Source organism: Mustela nivalis (assembly GCF_964662115.1).
Source record: "Mustela nivalis genome assembly, chromosome: 10".
NCBI classification, from domain to species: domain Eukaryota; kingdom Metazoa; phylum Chordata; class Mammalia; order Carnivora; family Mustelidae; genus Mustela; species Mustela nivalis.
Window position 1 is genome coordinate 33,634,523 of NC_139029.1, and position 21,293 is coordinate 33,655,815.

The 21,293-nt window shown below is 39.4% G+C and overlaps 1 protein-coding gene across 2 annotated transcripts in view; it reads right to left on the reverse strand.

Moving 5' to 3' along the window:
• The window catches only part of TESK2 (testis associated actin remodelling kinase 2), a 133,105-nt gene that overhangs the window by 24,575 nt on the left and 87,237 nt on the right, over positions 1-21,293 (reverse strand). For both annotated transcript variants that reach the window (XM_082687278.1, XM_082687279.1), the window contains exon 4: positions 14,003-14,051. In XM_082687278.1, the coding sequence (XP_082543404.1) occupies positions 14,003-14,051 (49 nt within the window). The remainder of the gene's footprint in view (positions 1-14,002; positions 14,052-21,293) is intronic.

Here is a 21,293-nt window from a genome sequence, read left to right on the forward strand (position 1 = left end):
AAAATACTATCCCTATAGTAACCAGCAACTAATTGGTTTTATAAGGCACTTTAATAGTTACATCATTTGAACCTTGCAACACCCTGAAACATTCTTCTTATCCTTTTAAAAAAGTTTTATAAGGAGGAAATCAAGCCTAGAGAATTTAAATAATTTTCCTATGGTTACTCAACTAATAATGTTGGAGCCTGGATTTTTACCCAAGCTTTTTGACCCCAAAGCCTGGGTTTCTTCTACTCTGGAAGCTTACAATTATATAGGGAAACCAAGCAAAAAAAGCTTTAATACATGGCAGAATGTGTAATAAGAGAGGTACCCCCCCCCCAGTGTGTGTGTGTGTGTGTGTGTGCATAAAGAAGATTAATGAATGGCCAAATTTGGCAAGGAGGGGAAAGCAACCAATGGCAAAGAATCAGAAAAGTTTTTATGGAGAAATAACTGGACTTTGAGCCAAGTCTTGAAGGGAGAGAAGATTTCTATATGATAAGGGAAAAGAGTACATCCTAAGATAAAGAAATATGAATAAGAGGCAAAAATACACAGCCATGTTTAGTAAACGCATGAAAACCAGTTTGTCTGAATGATAGAGTACTTGTTAAAGAAGACCTAGCAGAAAAAAGGCAGGATGATGCTAAAGTACAAATGACTAGGATACCAAGCTAAGAATATCCTGGATTCCACATTGGTGTTGTTTTTAAAAGATTTTATCTATCCATTTGACAGAGAGAGAAAGAGAACAAGCAGGGGTAGCAGCAGAGGGAAAGGTTGAAAAGCAGGCTCCCTGCTGACCAGGGAGCCCAATGTAGAGCTCAATCCTAGGACCCTGGGATCATGATCCAAGCCAAAGGCAGGCGCTCAACCAACTAAGCTACCCAGGCACCCCCTGAATTACATGTTTTAGCCCTAGCTGTGTACAGGATAACCTATGCACTTTATAAATTAATAAAGTTTTAAAATACAGATGCCTGGGCCTCTCCCAAGACTTTAATTCAGTGGGTCTTGTGGGAGGTCCTGGCATCCGCACTTTCTAAAAAACTCCTAAGCAATTCTGGTAAGCAACTAAGGTTATAAAACCCATCAATGAAGAAATCACTGAAGGTTTTGAGCCAGAAAATGCCACTGATTATTCACAACAAAAATGATAAGCAACTATCATTTCTCAGGCACTATACTAGGACCCAACTGATATCAATGTAAATAGAATGGTCCTTGCCCTTAAGGAATTTATAACCTATATATACAAACAGTGAATAAAAATCAATGATAAATACTATTGTAATATGGAATTAAATAGGAGGGGTACCTAACCTTAGGATATCAGAAAGGGCTTCCAAGAGAAAATAAGTTAAGTAGGAGTTGGCCAGGCCAATGGGAGATGGAGAGGTTGTGTTCTAGGCAGAGAGAAGAGCTGGTACATAGGCCCAGAAGTAGAAAGGGTCACATCCATTTGTGGAACTGAAAAGGTTCAGTATAACTGTAGTACACAACTGAGACAACAACAAAGAACTCAGAGAAGCGAGAAATGAGGCCATACAGACAAGCACTAGTTAAGATCAGATGTTTTGACTTGACTCTGAGGGCAATGAAGAGCTACAGAAGGGTTGATGCAAGGAGAAACAAAATTAGATTTGTATCAAACACTGTGCTCCAAAAACAACAACAACAACAACCCACTGTGTTTATGTTCATCAACAGATGAGTGGATAAGTAAAATGTGGTATGCATTTACGATGGAGTATTCTTCAACCTTAAAAAGGAGGGCAATCCTGTCACATGTTACAACATGGATGGACCTTTAGGACATTGTGCTAAGTGAAATAAGCCTGTCACAAAAAGACAAAATGCTGTATGATTTCACTTTTTTGAGGACGTGGAGCAGTCAAAATAATAGAAACAGAAACTAAAAGTTGAAAAAGATCTGGAGCTCCATTGCACAACATAAACATATTTAATATTAACTATTAAACTGTACACTTAAAAATGGCTAAGATGATTAAAATATAGATTTGTACTTTAAAAGGACCACTTGGCTGGCAACATGGGTAGTATGAATTTAAGGGGAGAAGAAGACTGATAGACTAGTTAAAAGGTTATTGCAAGGGGCGCCTGGGTGGCTCAGTGGGTTAAGCCTCTGCCTTCGGCTCAGGTCATGGTCTCAGGGTCCTGGGATCAAGCCCCACATCGGGCTCTCTGCTCAGCAGGGAGCCTGCTTCTCCCCTCTCTCTGCCTGCCTCCTCTCTGCCTACTTGAGATTTCTCTCTCTGCCAAATAAATAAATTTAAAAAATTAAAATAAAAAAGGTTATTGCAAGATGGTGGCAGAAGGAACTGCTGCAAGGTGAACGGATTCAAGATAGGAAGAAGGTGAAGTGGACAGGACATGGTGATTGATAAGACAGAAAGTGGGAGAGGTTGGGAATGAAGGAAAAGAAAACAATCAACTAAATAGTAGAAAAGATAAGCACAATAATACTTTTATAAATTATTACTTTAACATTTATTAAAGCAGCTACTTGTCTTACACATTGTCCTGCCACCTTCAAAAACTAGTTTCTCTTTTTGGGGCGCCTGGGTGGCTCAGTGGGTTAAGTCACTGCCTTCAGCTCAGGTCATGATCTCAGGGTCCTGGGATCGAGTCCCACATCGGGCTCTCTGCTCAGCAGGGGGCCTGCTTCCCTTCCTCTCTCTCTGCCTGCCTCTCTGCCTACTTGTGATCTCTCTCTGTCAAATAAATGAGTGAAATATAAAAAAAAAAAAAACTAGTTTCTCTTTCTGCTTAATTATTTGCTGAGTAGAAAATAAACATAAGCAATTACTATAGGAAGGTGAAATGTGCCAAAATGAGCGTGTTAAGGAAAGAAATGCTTATGATTCTCTTTGGAAATCACTGATGTAAGAATTTACTATATAAGCAAATAATGGTGACCATGACAACAAGAAAAGACCAACATAAAAAACAAAAGTGTAGACAGCAATGATGTATCTGGTCTAGGAATGCTGAAATGCCCTTCAGTAGCAGGAATGTATAAGAGGTAAACTGGGAGACCACCCTCCTTCCACTATCCTTCCATTCTTTACAGGATCCAAAGTAGAAACAATTAGTTCTCAAGGGGCTACACAGACCCAATTTCTGTGAATGATACCACTTATCAAGTTAAGAAAACCACACTTGTCAACCTGGCGATTCACAGACTTGTACCTCTGGGACTGATAATACATTATATGTTAATTTAAAATTTTTTTAAAGCACACTTGTCAAAACTTCTGTTAGAAACTAGTTTAGAGGGGGCACCTGGGTAGCTCGGTAGTTAAGAGTCTGCCTTCAGCTCAGGTCATGCATGATCCCAGGGTCCTGGGATGGAGCCCCACATGGGGGGGTCCCTGCTCAGTGAGAAGCCTGCTTCTCCCTCTCCCACTCCTCCTGCTTTTGCTCCCTCTCTTGTTGTGTGTCTCTCTGTCAAATAAATAAATAAAATCCTTTTTAAAAAGAAAGAAAGAAAAAAAGAAAGAAACCGGTTAAGAGTAAACTCAAAAAGACCTCTATGAATTCAGTTGCCACACTAGTATCATAGTCACAGAGAGGGTTAGGAGAAAGATTAGCTAGAAATCTCCTAAAGCATTTTTCTAAATCTTCCTTTTGTCCTATCACTACCAACACTGAGAAAAGATGCATCAGATGGATGCCCAAAACCACCTTGGAAGAGGCAAATGTCTTTGTGGCAACCAGATTAACTGCTTTAAGTTCAAGTGTGGGAAGCACTTCTCCCCATTTATTCATTCACCCAACTAGTATTTACTGCATGCTTTTTGTGCCAGCTGCTGAAGACTCATTAGTAACAAAATAACCAATTCCAAGGAGCTTAAAGTCTAGTAAACACAAGATTATAGTCAGCCAGAACTTGATTTCAAATTTCAGCTCCATTACTTAGCTAAAAAGACCTTAAATTAATTTCTTTCTCAGCCTCCAGATTCTATTCTTCATCTGTAAAATGGGGGTAACACTACCTATTTCATGGTATTGTATGATAACTAGACAATAGGGAGAGAGAGAGGGGAAAAAATTTACCAAGGCCTGGCACATAGAAAACATTTGGTTAAAAAGTGCCTGGGGGCACCGGGGTGGCTCCGTTGGTTCAGTGTCTGTCTTCGGCTCAGGTCATGATCCTAGGGTCTTGGGATAGAGCCCCACATTGGGCTCCCCGCTCCTTGGGAGGCCTGCTTCTCCCTCTCCCTCTCCCACTTCTTGTGTTCCCTCTCTTTCTATGTCTCTTTCTGTCAAATAAATAAAAATCTTTAAAAAAGAAAAAAAAAAAAAAACAACAACAGGAGGTGCCTGGCTGGCTCAGTTGGTAGAACATGTGACTTTTGATCTCAGGATCTGGAGTTTGACCCCCATCCTGGGTGTAGAGATGGAAAGAAGGAAGGAGAGAAGGGAGGGAGGGAGGGAGGGAGGAAGGAAGGAAGGAATCAATTTAATTAATGATTTTTTCACTATTATTACTCAGGAAATAATACAGCAGTTGAAAAATGCCTCCTTCCAAATCAATGAAATGTTTTCTAATGAAAAAAGTGATAAACAGGATCTGAACAAGTAAGGTATCATCACTCAGAGTACTCCTTGGAATCCCCATGATCTATGAAGTTATCTCCACTTGTTTGTCCTATAAATATTTCAAATTCAACCTGTTCAAAACTGACCTCTCAGTCCTCTCCCATCTTACACATCCTGTAGTCTTCCCAATCTCAATTAATAGCAACTCTATCCTTCAGGTGTTCTGACCAAAAACCTCGGAGTTAACCTTGACTCCTTCTGTCTTCTCACATTCCACACTTAATGCATCAAGAAAGCCTAGTTTACTCTCAAAATTGATCCAGAATCACCAGCAGCGCTCTGGTCCAAGTTACCATTATCTCTCAGCCTTTTTGCATAGTCTTTATTTATTGCACAAACTCAACTGCAACTGTCTCTTAACTAGTCTTCCTGCTTTCACCCTTGCCTCGTTTTCAGTCTATCCAACTCACAGTAGCCAGAGTTATCTTTTTAAAAGATAAGTCACATCATATCATAGCCCTACTCAAAAAACCCCAAAGACTTCACAATTCAGCCTGAGTAAAAGTTGAAGCTCTTACAATGGTCTACAACACTGTGTGATCTGGCCTGCATTTCCTCTCTGCCCCCCATCTACTATCTTTTTTGCTCTCACCACTGCAACCACGTCACCCTTCTTGGAGTTCTTAACCTCTCCAGGAACATTTCTGCCTCCACGTCTTTGGACTTGCTGTTCCCACTTCCTAGAACACTCTTTCTCCAGATACTCATATAGTGAATTCCCTTATCTCCTTAATTTTTGCTTCTTCTGTGAGAACTTCTCTGTCCACACACTGAAATTACAAACCCCACACACTGAAACCACATATATTACAATTTGGTTCCTATGTGGTCTAACTCTCCTACCCACCCCTCTGCTGTTCACAATGTAAGTTTCAGAGGACAGAGATTTTTATTTATTTGTTATTATATTCCCAATGCCTAGAATAGTGCTAGATACATAGTAGAAGCCCAATAAATATTTTTTGAATGAGTAAATGAGCCAGAAGCAAGCTAGCAAGTCAGGGGAAAACTGTTTTAAGAATAAGGTAAACTAAATGAACTCTTCTAGTATTTGTGGGTTAGAGTGCCATCCTCAAATTCTTGTTTCTCAAATGTCATAGGGAGTTACTAAATATAAGGGAAGAAAACATGTACCACAATTTGTTTAGAAATATTTTTATTACTAAATGACCAAACCAAAAAATTAAATAAAAACTACCTTTTTCAAAAGTAAAGATGCCATCAGGTGTTTATAGGAATGTTTTTTTAGCTCTTTTTATAAGTATAAATGAAATAAACTTCTAATTGTGAAAGGACTTGAGATATGACACTTCACACTATTTCTGTCTCAAGCTCTTTCCACTGGGGCTAATTCAGCTTTCTGAGAACTGGGTCTACACTAAAAACCAACTATAAACATCCTAAACATATACTATGGGCCCAACCACACAAAGTATCATCCTTGGCCTTATTTGGAAGACTGAGCTGCATTAGAGAGCCTGGGATTTGACATAACTTGGAAAGTGGGAGGAAGAAGAGAGATAAGGGCATCCTAGGTCCTAGAAGGCACATCTAAGGCCAGCATGTGTAGAAGACAGCATAAAGACCCACCTAACTAGTTTTTAAGATGTATATTCTGAAATCAAATAGAGTTTAGAATGCTAAACAGAAGTTTTTAAGAATTTTTTTTAAAGATTTATTTATTTATTTTTGAGGGGGGGGAGAGAGAGAAGTAGGTGCAGACAGGGGGAGGGGGGTAAAGGGAAAAAGAAATTCAAGCTGACTCCACATTAAGCACGGAGTGCCACACAGGGCTCGATCTCACAACCTTGAGATCATGACCTGAGTAAAACTAAGAGTCAGTCAACCAAATATGCCATCCAGGAGCCCCTAAACAGAAGTTTTTGAACAGAAGCATCACATTATCAAAGTATGCCTAATGGATTATTTGAATAGTGATATAGCAAACTAAAGCAAAGAAAGACTGGAGACAGGAAAACCAGCCAAAGACTTTGTAGGAATCTAGACATAGAATAACATTATGGCAAGAATGCAGAGAAAGAAGAATCAGAAAGATATCACAAAGAAAATAGAAAGATTGGGAACTGATTAAATTCAAGAGATGGGAAAATGTAAAAACCAATTCTGTAGTTTTTATTTGGAGGAATAAGTATTCTAACAATAGAAAATGGTAAGATTGAAAACAGTGACCTGAGCTATGCTGTATTTGAAATATTAGTAAAGTAACTGAGTAGAAAACAGGAGTTGACAGGAAAAAAGAATATGAACTACAATGAGTAACAACTATTAATATACATGGAGATGTAAGAGTTAATATCATGAAGTCATGGCTGGATATTTATAAATAGCTTTTAAGGAAGAACATAGTAAGAAATTTCTTACTATCCCAGTAACTAAATACTGAGTTCATGAAAGACACTGCAGTGGAGTAAAAATGGTCAGTGATGTAGAGTCTAATAACTCCCCTCCGTGTGAATCAGACCTGACCAAGAGAATGAGCACAAGTGACATTCTGAAACTTCAAAGGTAAGTCATAAGAAGTCTTTCAGCTCCCACTTGGGTAGCCTATACCTCTTTCCAGTTACCATATACAAAGTCCAACTATCCTGAGATCACCATGCTATGGGACGCTCAAGACATATGGAGATGACCTAGAGAATGAGACACCACGCAGTGAAAGAGAGGGGCCAAGCCACCCTCATTCACCACGGCACAAGGCATGCGAATGCAGCAGCCATCCTGGAAGTGGGCCCTCTAGCTGACACATGTAGATCAGAGACCCAGGAAAGCCCTTCCAAATTCCCAACCTACAAAATCACAAGCAAAATAAAATGATTGTTTTAAATCACTAAATTTTAGGGTAATTTGTTATACAGCAATAAATAAGGGAATAAGCTTCTTTTTATCCTGATAAGCCCAGAGCCTAGTAGATTGCCTAGCCTACAACAAATTCACTCAAAATGGTATATGTAAAGTGATTCTCTTTCTTCTCTTGCAGATGCTAATTCACAGCCTGTCATTTCTCCTACCCTCACCATTCCTTTAGAAGTCTTGAGTCACAGGGGCAATCATTGTTGGTACATCTGGAGTGTCCTTTTCACTATTATGTGACAGAACTAGTCTCCTCAAAACCACCCATGCTTGAAAGATAGGTATGGCTATGCTGCAAAAGTTAACCCAAGGCACGCCTCAGATAATACTGCTTCTGGCTCAAGGTAAATAAGGCCAATAGAATACTCTGTACTGGGCCACACAGAAGGAAAAAAAAGAAGCAGGCACAACTAACAGCAATATCACAGCACACCAAGAAACTAGAATCGGGGTCTGGCTGCTCATTTTTATAAATAATGCATGAGTCTGGTCACTGAACCGACAGAGTTTCCTTTCATTATAAGCTCTCTGATTATATAAGGCTTCTTATAAGTCTGACAAAAAAAACCTCAAAAACAACACATATCAACCCACATAAACAAGGAATTTCCCAAGTAACTATTCCTTAAAAAACCAAGAAGGTGTACAGTGGGGGTGGAAACGGTGAGTGAGAAGAGGATGAGGGCTATGTGAATAAAAAGTTCTTTTCAGCCACCTGCAGGGCTGAATCATTCCCTCATGAGCTAAGAGTGTTTCTTGTACTACCAAGTACCTGCCTGACTGAAGTGACTTTGCTGTAAACAGAATGAATGACCTCACTGCTGTGTCTATAGCTAAGTGATTCTTACTGGAATGGTGGGGAGGGGGGGGAGCATAGTTTCTCCAGGGTAGAGAAGGCAAGAGAGACCTCAAAACATGTGCCAAGCAATTCTTTTGCTGACTCTTTGACCAGAGTATTGTCATTTGAGATCCCTACCCAACAACCTTATATCCCACTCATTTCCCAAATTTCCAATCTTCTAGGCACTGAAAGATTCTGCACAGAGAGGATCCCTGAACTATTTGATTATGAGGATATTTCGCTCTTTGTGCCTTTCTTAACAAGCTTAAAAAGAAGACATTATGAGATGACACATAATCTGTCTCAAAGCATCTCTTGTCTTTGACAACACTCCACACCTCCATCTTGGATATGGAAGAGAAAACATACAGCATGTTAAGTTGGTGGCAGCTACTTTTTGAGTAAAATCACAGCTACCTTAGGATGAAGTTGACAATGTAAAGACAGACCAAAGAGATGGAAAGACATGGGGTCTCTGAATAACATCTATTTAGCTGCTGAATTAAAGCAACCTTGGGTGCCTGGGTGGCTCAGAGGGTTAAGCCTCTGTCTTCGGCTCAGGTCATGATCGCAGGGTCCTGGGATCGAGTCCTGCATCAGGCTCTCTGCTCAGTGGGGAGCCTGCTTCCTCCTCTCTCTCTCTCTGCCCGCCTCTCTACCTGCTTGTGATCTCTGTCTGTCAAATAAATAAATAAAATCTTAAAAAAAAAATAAAAATAAAAATAAAGCAACCTTAACCTCATAAGCTACCAGAATTCCAGTTATATTAGTCATTTTGTTGTTTAAGGTCTTTTGACTATTTTCTGTTACTTGAAACTGAACACATTCTCATATCTCCAATAACCAGGGTATCTTTTTCTAAGTAACCCAAAATATAAAAATAGTCAAAATCAAATTCTACAAATACTACACATGCTATACATATAAGAATCTGTGGGGAATATATATAAGAGCTTATTAGCACTGTGGGGAATACATAAGTCATTTAAGGACAGCATGTTATAATGGAAAGGGTATAGACTTTGAATTCAAATGAATCTGGATCCAAATCCTTCTTTGGAAATTCCCTTAATTTTTCTAAGCATAGATTTCTCAGCTATAAGATGGAGAAAACTGGGGCGCCTGGGTGGCTCAGTGGGTTAAGCCTCTGCTTTTGGCTCAAGTCATGATCTCAGGGTCCTGGGATCAAGGCCCGCATCGGGCTCTCTGCTTAGAGGGAAGCCTGCTTCCCCTTCTCTCTCTTCCTGCCTCTCTGCCTACTTGTGACCTCTCTCTGTCAAATAAATAAATAAAATCATTAAAAAAAATAAATAAATAAAATAAAATGGAGAAAATATGATTACAGAATTGTGAGAATTATAGCTAATATGTAAAGCACTAAGCCTACCACTTAGCCCACAGTAGGTATTTAATAACTAACTGGTAGCTATGATTTTTATAATGGGAGAATGTCTTTGCCCTCACGTAGGGTAGAAAAGACAAATAATTATGATTTTTTAATTGGGATATTTATAGGATATGGGAGATTGCAACAGTGGTTCTGATTCTTTACCCGTTGTGGAATCGATGCCCTTTGACATACAACTTTGCAGTATGCTCCCAATGTGGACTCGGGTGTATGACTTTTTTTGTCCAGTGGAGATGCTGGGCAAGCAAATGTGAATATAAGCAGAATCATGAAAAGCACTTGTGCAAATGGCTGGCCTACTCTTGCTGTTCTGGTATCATCACATCTAGGCTAGTCTGTTGATCGAACAAGGGTCAGAAGCAGCTGAAGCAAGGCCATCCCAGCAAAGCCCAACCTAAATCAGACTACCAGTTGACCTGCCAGATGCATGAGTGAGCCCAAGTGAGACTAGCAGAGCTGTCCAGCTGGGCTCAGCTCAGCTCAGCCCTGCAGGTATACAAGAAATAAATGTTTATTATTGCATGCTTTTGAGGTTTTGTGGTTGGATAGTACATAGCAATTGCTAACTAATATATAGGGTTATATTTTCTGTCTTTCAAAACTGAAGATTTTCACTTCCTTGATACTCTTGACCAAATGAAAGACAATGTTAGGGTTTCCTGAGTCAAAGACATACTTATGAAGTATTTCTACTCGATACAATATGGATTCTTAATTCAACTTATAAACTTAAAGGTTTTATTTGATCTTTTATCAAACTTTTCTCTTTAACAAATAACTCATTTGCTTAAAAACTCAGAAGTCGGGGCGCCTGGGTGGCTCAGTGGGTTAAAGCCTCTGCCTTCAGCTCAGGTCACGATCCCAGGGTACTGGGATCAAGCCCCGCATGGGGCTCTCTGCTCAGCAGGAAGCCTGCTTCCTTCTCTCTCTGCCTGCCTCTCTGCCTACTTGTGATCTCTGTCTCTGTCAAAAAAATAAAATCTTTAAAAACAAAACAAAACCTCAGAAGTCTATACTTAACTACAGATAAAACTATCCGTAGTAGTTAGTAGTACCTAACTGTCTGACTATTTCAAGTTCAATTAATGCCTACAATTTCATTACTTTTTCAAAGACTTTATTTACTTATTTGAGAGAGAGAGAGAGAGAGAGTATGCACATATGCAGGGGGGAGGGGTAGAAGGAGAAACAGACTCCCAGCTAAGCAGGCAGACAGACAGACATAAACCACTGAAGACACCGGCCTTTTTATCCCCAATTCAGAGCACTGTTCATCCCAAGGCCTGTGTGTAGAGTACATGTGATACAAAGGCTTGGAGGACAGGGGCTTGATCCCATGACCCCAGGATCACAACCTAAGCCAAAGGCAGACACTTAACTGATTGAGCCACCCAGGCACCCTAAAGCCTATAATTTTATTTTTTAATTATTTTAAAAAAGATTTTATTTATTTATTTGAGATAAAGAGAGAGAGAGCACAAAGGGGGGTGGGCAGAGGGAGAGGGAAAAGCAAGCTCCCCGCTGAGCAGGGAGCCTCACCCTCACGTGGGGCTCGATCTCGGGACACTGGGATCATGACCTGAGCTAAAAGCAGACACTTAACTGACTGAGTCACCCAGGTGCCCCCAATGTCTATAATTTTAAAGAAGACTCACAGAAATGGTTCAAGCCCAGAAAAGTCCAGATCACTACTGTACCTGAGAAATACTATTCCTAATACTATCAGTACTTTATAGGCACTAACAAGAGCTATGTTTGTCTGCTGTAATTATTGACAAAGTATTTCAAGAGAAATAAGAAATAGTATTCACATTATTATAAAGAGCAGCATTCCACCAGTCAGAAAAATCTACTAAATGTCATCTAAGTTCCCAGGGCTATGCTAGATGTTATTAGTAATTTATTTTTATAATCCTTAGTGAAACCAATAGCTGTGCTGCCAAGTCAAATTATGGGATAAACACAGGATTCCCCAGAGATCTATGTCATGGTGGCCTTTCCTGATCCCCTTCTGAAAATAACCATAAGCATTTGGATATTTGGGCTGCATGACCATCAGCCTATTATCATCGTAATAAAAATTATTAATGTTATATGCTATGCCAATATCCATGAATGATACTGGAAATACACACTCTTTCACAAAATGGGCACTATATTTTATATATGGCTATGAGTAAGACAACAAACAACAGAAAATATTATTTAAGTGCAACATCGACAAAGAATGCTGCATTAAGATCATTCAATTCTGCCACTTTCATTATACCCCAAATCTGAATCTGCAACACGATTACAGATTTTAAAGCATTTTCTTCTTTGTCAGCAAAACCAACATACAAGCCCTTCCAATAAATTTACATTTCAGAGAACAATGATATAACAAAGGAGTATAACAAATATTTTAAAAAATTATTAGTGTCAGAGCTCTGGCAGATAGAAATCTTAAGAGTAGGAGAGAGTTTTGTCTTTGAAGAATTTATAGACTCACTTCTGAGAAAAGAAATACATAAAAAATGTTTTTTTGATCTGGAATGCTGGTTATGGGTGTGTTCATTTGTAAAAATTTAGTGAGCTATACATGTATCATATGTGTGCTTTTTTATGTCATATGTCAATAAAAAGTTTCTAAAAAATTTTAATAACATTAACAGTAGTACTGAAAAGCAGTATTAAATACCAAATGAAAAATATTGACAATTCAAGGAATTCAGGAAGGACAAGTCAATGTTAATAAAAAAAGCTGTAATAGTTAAAATGTATAAATGAATTACTATATGCCAGGCACTGTGCCAAATAGGCATTTTACAAAAATCCCTGTGAAATCATTTTATCAGCAAGATCTGCCATAATTACCTACTCCCTCCTCCTTGAAACTCCTTCCTTTCCATTCCAGGCCAATACAATTCTCTTGGTTTTTCCCCTAACTCACTAGCCACTCCCTCTCAAAATGCCTTTCTCCTTTGGCTTTTAAAATTGAAATACTCTAGGGCTCAGACACTGGTCTTCTCTCTCTAGACTCCCTGGGGCAGATACTATTATTATTATTCCCATTTTATAGACAACAACACTGAGACACAGAGAAATTCAAACCTAGGCAATCAAGACGTCAGAGGTCATGCTCTTAATTACCTCATTATTCTGCCTTCTTTGACTTTCGATAAAAGAGGCAAACCAGAGGGTGCCTGGGTGGCTGGGTGGGTTAAGCCTCTGCCTTCAGCTCAGGTCATGGTCTCAGGGTCCTGGGATGGAGCCCCGCATCGGGCTCTCTCTGCACTGTGTCGGGCTTTCTGGTCAGCAGGGAGCCTGCTTCCCCGCTCTCTCTTTGCCTGCTTACTTGTGATCTCTCTCTCTCACACACATAAATAAAAAATCTTTTAAATAAAATCTTTAAAAAAAAAAAAAAAAAGGCAGGACAGAGCTACACACATTCCACATTCTGATGCCCTCAGTAACTGAGAAAAGAGACAAAGAGTGAAGCATACAGGACCTTCCATCAGCAGATATTAAGGACTAAAACGAGGCACCAAGCCAGCAGGAAATGAGCATTCACAAATCCTGTAAAACGGTTTTCCTTCCTAAGTTTCTTCACTTTGTATTTTGGTACTTAATTCCCAAGGAAAATTGTGAACACTTTCTAGCACACAGATTCTCAAATCTAGATGCTCATTTGAATAATCTGGAGAGCTTTTAAAAATGCATATGGACCCGATGAAAACCTGCCAAACCTAGATTTCAGGGATCTGTGTTTCTAAGAAGCACCCAAGCAAATTCTGAAGCTGACAGCTCAGTACCTGAATTTAGGAAGACTTTGTTCTAGAAAGGATTCTCTGTCTTCAGAGGCTAAGTAGTGACTATCACATATTACCTGCTTAGAAGAGGCTGAAAATGAAATGAGACTGGAGAGGAAAACTAATTCCAATTAGTAATAAGACCAATCAGGACACTACAGCAGTGACAGTGGAATTCTAGATCAGTACACCAAACAGCCAAGTGATGCCATCCCTTAGCCTAGGAAAGGGTCATCCAGGCAGCAAGAATCAATATAATATTTGAGCACTCATATTCTCAGAGTTCTCACGAAGTATTATGAGGGAATCCAAGAATATTAAGAAATACAGCCATTGTCCCCAGGCAAGAGAAGAAAGCACTATTAACACTGCTATTTTTGCATAAATATCAATGCATTATACAAACAACAATCACTATGGAACCCAGAATGCTGAAACTAAGACAGAGAAGCCACTTCAATAGGCTTACTTAAGTCTTACCTCTGTAAGCGCATGCAACTGTCCTTGATGTACACACACACCCATGAACCTATGAAACAAAACACATTTTTTTTAAACAAACGAAAATACCACAACTGCCATATTGAGAAACTAGTTTAGTTACTCATGCATTAGAAACAATCCAATACCTGTGAAGTCTCCTGGGTTCCTGTACAACCCTGTAGCCTCTCTAACTTTAATACTAGGCTGGTAAAATTCTAAGTTTACCATGAAACATCTGGTTGTGGCAAGATCTAGTGGTAATAAACAACTGTGGAGGACAGAAAGGAGTAAGCCTTAAAAATAGCATGGTATATTAGAAAAGGCACCAAAGCACCAAACTGGAAGTAAGGAGACTTGTTGTTGGTTTCAGGTCCACTATCATCTAGCTACATGCTCAAGAAAAAAATTTATTTTTAATTTTAAAAAAGGAGAGAGAAACACTAACACTATCTGAACTTCAGTTTCCTCATGTAGAAAGTAAGCAGGTTGGACTAGCCAATCTGAAGGTCTGTAATTTAAAAACTAGTAACTATGAGAGAGAGAGGGGGAAAAAAGCACCCATATGCTGGAAGACAAAGGACTAACTTCCTTTACATTAAAAAAAACCTCCAAATATGTTTAAAAAAAAAAAAAGCAGCAGAAGAAGAAGCAGCAGCAAAGGATGTCTTGTTGGCTCAGTTAAGCACCTGCCTTTGGCTCAGAATCCCAGGGTCCTGGGATCAAGCCCCAAGTAGGGCTCCCTGCTCAGCAGGGAGCATACTTATCCCTCTCCCTTTGTCCCCCTCCCCACCTACTCATGCTCACTCTCTCTCTCTCTCAAATAAATAAAATCTTGAAAAAGAAAAGGAAGCAAAAAAAAAAAAAGCATGTAATTCACAGAAAAGTAAAATGTCTAATAAAAATATCAAAATGCTCTAATTCACTCATAATTTAAGAAATATACATTAAAAGAAGATATTGTTTTTTAAAATCTATCAAATCAACAAAGATTAAGATTGATCATGCTCAGTGTTGTCCAGAAGGTGAGAAAACAGGAAAAAGAAACACTGTTAAGTTCTTCCACAACTTTTTTTTTTTTTTTTAAAGATTTTATTTATTGGGGCACCTGGGTGGCTCGGTGGGTTAAGCCGCTGCCTTCGGCTCAGGTCATGATCTCAGAGTCCTGGGATCGAGTCCCGCATCGGGCTCTCTGCTCAGCAGAGAGCCTGCTTCCCTCTCTCTCTCTGCCTGCCTCTCCGTCTACTTGTGATTTCTCTCTGTCAAATAAATAAATAAAATCTAAAAAAAAAAAAAAAAAGATTTTATTTATTTATTTGTCAGAGAGAGAGAGAGAGAGCGAGCACAGGCAGACAGAGTGGAAGGCAGAGGCAGAGGGAGAAGCAGGCTCCCTATGGAGCAAAGAGCCCGATGTGGGACTCAATCCCAGGACGCTGAGATCATGACCTGAGCCGAAGGCAGCTGCTTAACCAACTGAGCCACCCAGGCGTCCCCGCACAACTTTTTCAAAGGGTAATTGATTGTATCTAGCAAACATTTTAATAGCTCCAACAGTTCCACTTCTCAGAATTTATGTTATAAATAGACTCAATTTGAGTACATACAAAAGGACATTTACTTTACCACTGTATATCAAATACCTGCCCATAAAAGACTAAATATTTATAGTATATTCACAGATTAGAATACTATACAGCCATTTAAAAGGAATGGAGTAGATTTTTATGCACTGATATGGGAATATATCCAAAATATACTGTTAAATAAAAACAGTGAGCTACAAATCCCATTTATATTTTTAAAAGTCTGGATATTAATAGAAAATGTCTAGGAAGCACTATAATAATAATATATGGTGTCATACGTGGAATCTACAAAAAAAAAAAAACAAGATAAAAACAGACTCATAAATACAGAGAACAAATTGGTGATGGTTGTGGGAGGATGGGGACAGAGATGGGAGAAACAGCTGAAGGGGATGAAGAGGTACAAACTTTCAGTTACAAATAAGTCATGGGAATGTAAAGTACAACACAGAGAATATGGTCAATAATATCAAAATAATTTTGCATAGTGACAAATGATAACTACACCTATGATAAGAGAGAGTGAGCAAGAGAGAGAACACACGCAAGGGCAGAGGGAGAGGGAGAAGCAGGTTCCCCACTGAACAGGGAGACTGATGCAGGCCTTGATCCCAGGACTCTGTGATAATGACCTGAGCCAAATTACCACAAAGCCACCTAGTTTCCCCAATTAATTAGACTTCTTAAATCAAAATCTTGTGCTTTTAAAAAAAAAAAAAGATTAATTAATTTATTTATTTGAGAGAGAACAGAGCGTGTGAGAACACGAGTGGGAGGCGCAGTTGGAGAGGGAGCAGACTCCCCATTGAGCAGGGACCCCAATGAGAGGCTTGATCCCAGGACCCTGGGACCATGACCCGAGCTGAAGGCAGATGTCCAACTAACTGAGCCACCCAGGTGCCCTATCTTGAACTCTTCCTAAGACACTGTTAAGAGAAAGAAAAGACAAGTCATAGGGGCCCCTGGCTGGCTGAGTGGATTAAGCCTCCGCCTTCTACTCAGGTCATGATCTCAAGGTCCTCAGATCAAGCCCCACATGGGGCTCTCTGGTCAGCAGGGAGCCTGCTTCCCCCTCTCTGCCTACTTGTGATCTTTCTCTCTCTCTCTGTCAAATAAATAAATAAAAATCTTAAAAAAAAAAAAAGACAAGTCATAGACTGCAGTGCATATACCTAAGAAAGATTTGTGTTTAGATTTTTTTTTTAAAGATTTATTTACTTATCTTAGATGGGGGAGAGGCAAAGGGAGAGGGAGAGAATGCCAAGCAGATTCCACACTAACTGTGGAGGCCAACACAGGGCTTAATCCCCAAAACCAGAGATCATAGCCCCACCCAAAATCAAGAGTCTGATGCTCAACTGACTGAGCCACCCACCCCATGTTTAGATTTTTTTTTTTAATCTCTCAAAACACAATAATAACCCAATTTAAAAAATAGAGAAAGAATAAAAGACAATTCACTAAAGATATACAGATGGAAAATAAGTACATGAAAAGATCAAGATCTTTAGGGAAATGCAAATCAAAACAATAAGATGTACTAATACATCTATTAGAATGTCTAAAATTAAGGACTTTCAGTACCAAATGACGGTAAAAATGAAGAGCAACTGGAATACCCATGCAGTGCTGGTGGGAATATGAAACGGTACAACCACTTTGGAAGACTGAGGTAGTTTCTTAAGTAACTACTTAACTTAAGTAACTACTGAGGTAGTTTCTTAAGTAAACATGTACCTATCATATGATCTAGCTATTCCACTCCTAAGTATTTAAAACAAAAGAAGTGAAGGCATATGTCAACACAAAACTTGTACACAAATACCCATTAGAAGTTGAATGGATAAAATAAATTATGGTATTCATACAACAGACTAATTACTCAGCTACAAAAAGGATATATGCAACAGTGGATAAATCTCAAAATAATTATGCTGACTAAAAAATCTGGACCCGGGCTCCTGGGTGGCTCAGTTGGTTAGGCAACTGCTTTCAGCTTGGGTCGTGGTCCTGAAGTCCTGGGATCAAGTCCCACATTGGGCTCCCAGCTCCATGGGGAGCCTGTTTCTCCCTCTGACCTTCTCCCCTCTTACGTTCTCTCCCACTGTCTCTCTCTCAAATAAATAAATAAAATCTTTAAAAAATAAAATCTTTATTTTTTTTAAGATTTTATTTATTTATTTGTCAGAGAGAATGAGCACAGGCAGAGGCAGAGGGAGAAGCGGGCTCCCTGCTGAGCAAGGAGCCCAATATGGGACTCGATCCCAGGACGCTGGGATCCTGACCTGAGCCTAAGGCAGCTGTTTAACCCACTGAGCCACCCAGGAGTCCCCAAAAATAAAATCTTTTTTTTTTTTTTAAAGATTTTATTTATTTATTTGAGAGAGAGACAGTGAGAGAGAGCATGAGCGAGGAGAAGGTCAGAGGGAGAAGCAGACTCCCCATGGAGCTGAGAGCCCGATGTGGGACTCGATCCCAGGACTCCGGGATCATGACCTGAGCCGAAGGCAGTCGTCCAACCAACTGAGCCACTCAGGCGTCCCCAAAAATAAAATCTTTAAAAAAATTTTTTAAATAATAAATTAAAAAAATAATAAATAAAAATAAGTAAAAAATCTGGACCCAATAAAGTACATACTATCCCATTCCATTGATATAAAAGTCTATAAAGTAAAATGAATCTATAGTGACAAAAGCAGATTCATAGTTGCCTGAGAGGTGTGGAGTTTATGGGGTGAAAAGGGAAGGAAGGAGGACATGTTCACTACCTCATGTTGATGGTTTCATGGGTGTATATACATATGTCAAAACTTATTGCAGTGCACACTTCAAATGTGTGCAGTTTATTGTACATCATTTAAATCTCAAGAAAGCTATAAAACAAAGAAGAAGAAAAACATTAAGTGGTACTGACCAGGTAAGGGTAATTTTTATTTTTTAGCATACACACTTATGTTACATTTGAAGTCTTTTTAACCAACAGGTTATATTTATGTGTAAAAATAATTTAAAATATAAATTTTAAATTAAAATTAAAAACCATACATAAATGATTACTGATGATGATCATTAAAATGGGAGGAAAAGATAAATGTCACAAAGCCAGTGACAATTGAGCCAAGAAGGAAGTCTCATTAACAATTCCCTCAAGGGGCACTTGGGTGGCTTAGTCAGTTAAGCATCTGACTCTTGATTTCAGCTCAGGTCATGATCTCAGGGTTGTGAGATGCAGCCCCGTTGGGCTCCAACTCAGTGAGGAGTCTGCTTGAGATTCTCTCCCTCTGTCTCACTCTGTCCCCCCCCCAGCTCACGCTCTCTCTCTTTCAAATAAATAAATCTTAAAAAAAAAAAAAAAAAGCCAAGTCTCAAGTAAGCTCTAGTTTAGAAGGGTAAAGAAAAGCGTAGACTGACTACAAGTGAGAGTAAAGGCAAAGCAGTGGTAAAGTTGGAAAGGACCATAAAGTTCCATGAAGGCAGAGTCCAGGTCATATTCTTCCTTGTGTTCATAGCACTGAGCAGTACCTAGAAAATAGGAGGCACATGCAGTAAATGACTGTTGAGTGAAAAGGAACTGAGTGAGGGAGAATATGTGGTTGGCTGTAATATCACAGTAGAGTTTTAAAGACATGTCACTTTGACCAAAATTACAAATGTGGAAATTTCAGAGTTTCTCCAAGAGGTGGTTTCTGGACCGCCAGTTTTCTCTAACTGCATCCAGAGACTTGGTGGGAACTTGAAAAAGGAAAGAACCCAAGGAAAGATCTAGGCAGTACTGAAAATAGGATACAGGCACCAATGACCGGTTGAAACTTACCTCTGGCTCGGGAATAAATGGGAAGTGAATTGGTAAAGGAGTTAAAAGGCTCTGAAGTTAGAGGGTGTGGGCTCAAATCCCAGCTCCACTCTATTACACAAGCATTAGTTTCCCTCTTTGTAAAAGAGGATAACATTGTCCACAACATAAGGTTGTTGGAAGAGATTAAATGAAATAACGAATATAAAGTTCATAGCACAGTAACTGGCATACAGGAAGAGTTCAAAAAAAAAACGTAATTATCATAATTATAACTTAAACATGGACCTGGTGAGAATCAAATTCAGTCACAAGGTGACTGGGCAGAAAAGCTTCTTTTTTTAAAAGATTTTATTTTTAAATAATCTCTACACCCAAATGCAATTCGAACTCATGACTCCAAGCTCAAGAGTCACATGCTCCACCGACTGAGCCAGACAGGAAACCCAAAAAGCTGGTTTTTATGTGCCCACTCTCCCCTAACCCTTGCTCCTACCTCCACTTCCTGCTTTGGAAAAGCGGGACATTTAACTTCATTCATCTCTCAATTTCTTTACTATGAAAATCACTACCTAATAAGGAAGAGGGTGAGTGGGAGGAATGTTGGGTAGACAAAAGTCTAATACATAATGAACCTAAGTAATACAGAAGGCTGAAGACTGAATCTGGAATGCTGTTTCTGGCCAGCATGGCACGATGTCTATAACCTATGCAGAAAGAACATCTGAGAGTGGCAGTTACTGTCAGAAACTAGTTGGGTAAAAAAGATGAGGCTGAGGGCACCTGGGCAGCTCAGGAGGTTAAGCCTCTGCCTTTATAGCTGAGGTCATGATCCTGGAGTGCTGCGATCAAGCTCCACATTGGGCTCCCTGCTCAGTGGGGAGCCTGCTTCTCCATCTCCCTCTGCTGCTCTTCTGTTTGTGCTCTCTCCCTCTCTGTCAAAAAATAAATACAATCTTAAAAAAAAAAAAAAGAGGAGGCTACACAGGAACAGAGGAAGAACAGAAAGAGGTGGAACAGAGGAAATATGAGCAAGATGAATGAGAAAACAGTTAATCTGAGGGAGCTGCAGTTATTACAGCACCTTTAAAATAAGTCACTCTAAGTATCTATGCAACTCCCCAGTCTTTGGAATTACAAGAATCAGCATGCCATTCACTTATTAAAAGACTATTTCTTTAATTTACTTTTTAAATTTAAATTTAAGTTAACAGGGGAGCCTGGGTGGCTCAGTTGGTTAAGCATCTGTCTTCAACTCGGGTCATGGTCCCAGGGTCCTGAGATCAAGCCACACATTGGGTCCTTGCTCAGCGGAAGCCTGCTCCCTCTCCCACTCCCTCTTGCTTATGTTTTCTCTCTCTCACTATGTCTCTCTCTGTCAAATAAATAAATAAACCTTAAAAAAAATAAAGTTAACATATAGTGTAGTTTTGGTTTCAGAAGTAGAATTCAGTGATTTATCACCTACATATAAATCCAGTGTTCATCCCAACAAATGCACTCCTTAAGGCCCATCTTTCATTCAGCCCATCTTCTTCCAGCAACCTTCAGTTTATTCTCTATAGTTAATAGTCTCTTATGGTCTGTTTTCTTCTCTGTTTTTTTTTTTTATTTATTTATTTTAAGATTTTATTTGTTTATTTGACAGAGAGAAATCACAAGTACACTGAGAGGCAGGCAGAGAGAGAGAGAAGGAAGCAGGCTCCCTGCTGAGCAGAGAGCCCGATGCGGGACTCGATCCCAGGACCCTGAGATCATGACCTGAGCTGAAGGCAGTGGCTTAACCCACTGAGCCACCCAGGCACCCTTCTTCTCTGTTTTTATCTTATTTTACTTTTCCCTTCCCTTCCCCTATGTTCATCTGTTTTGCTTCTTAAATTCCACTTATGAGTGAAATCATATATTTGCCTTT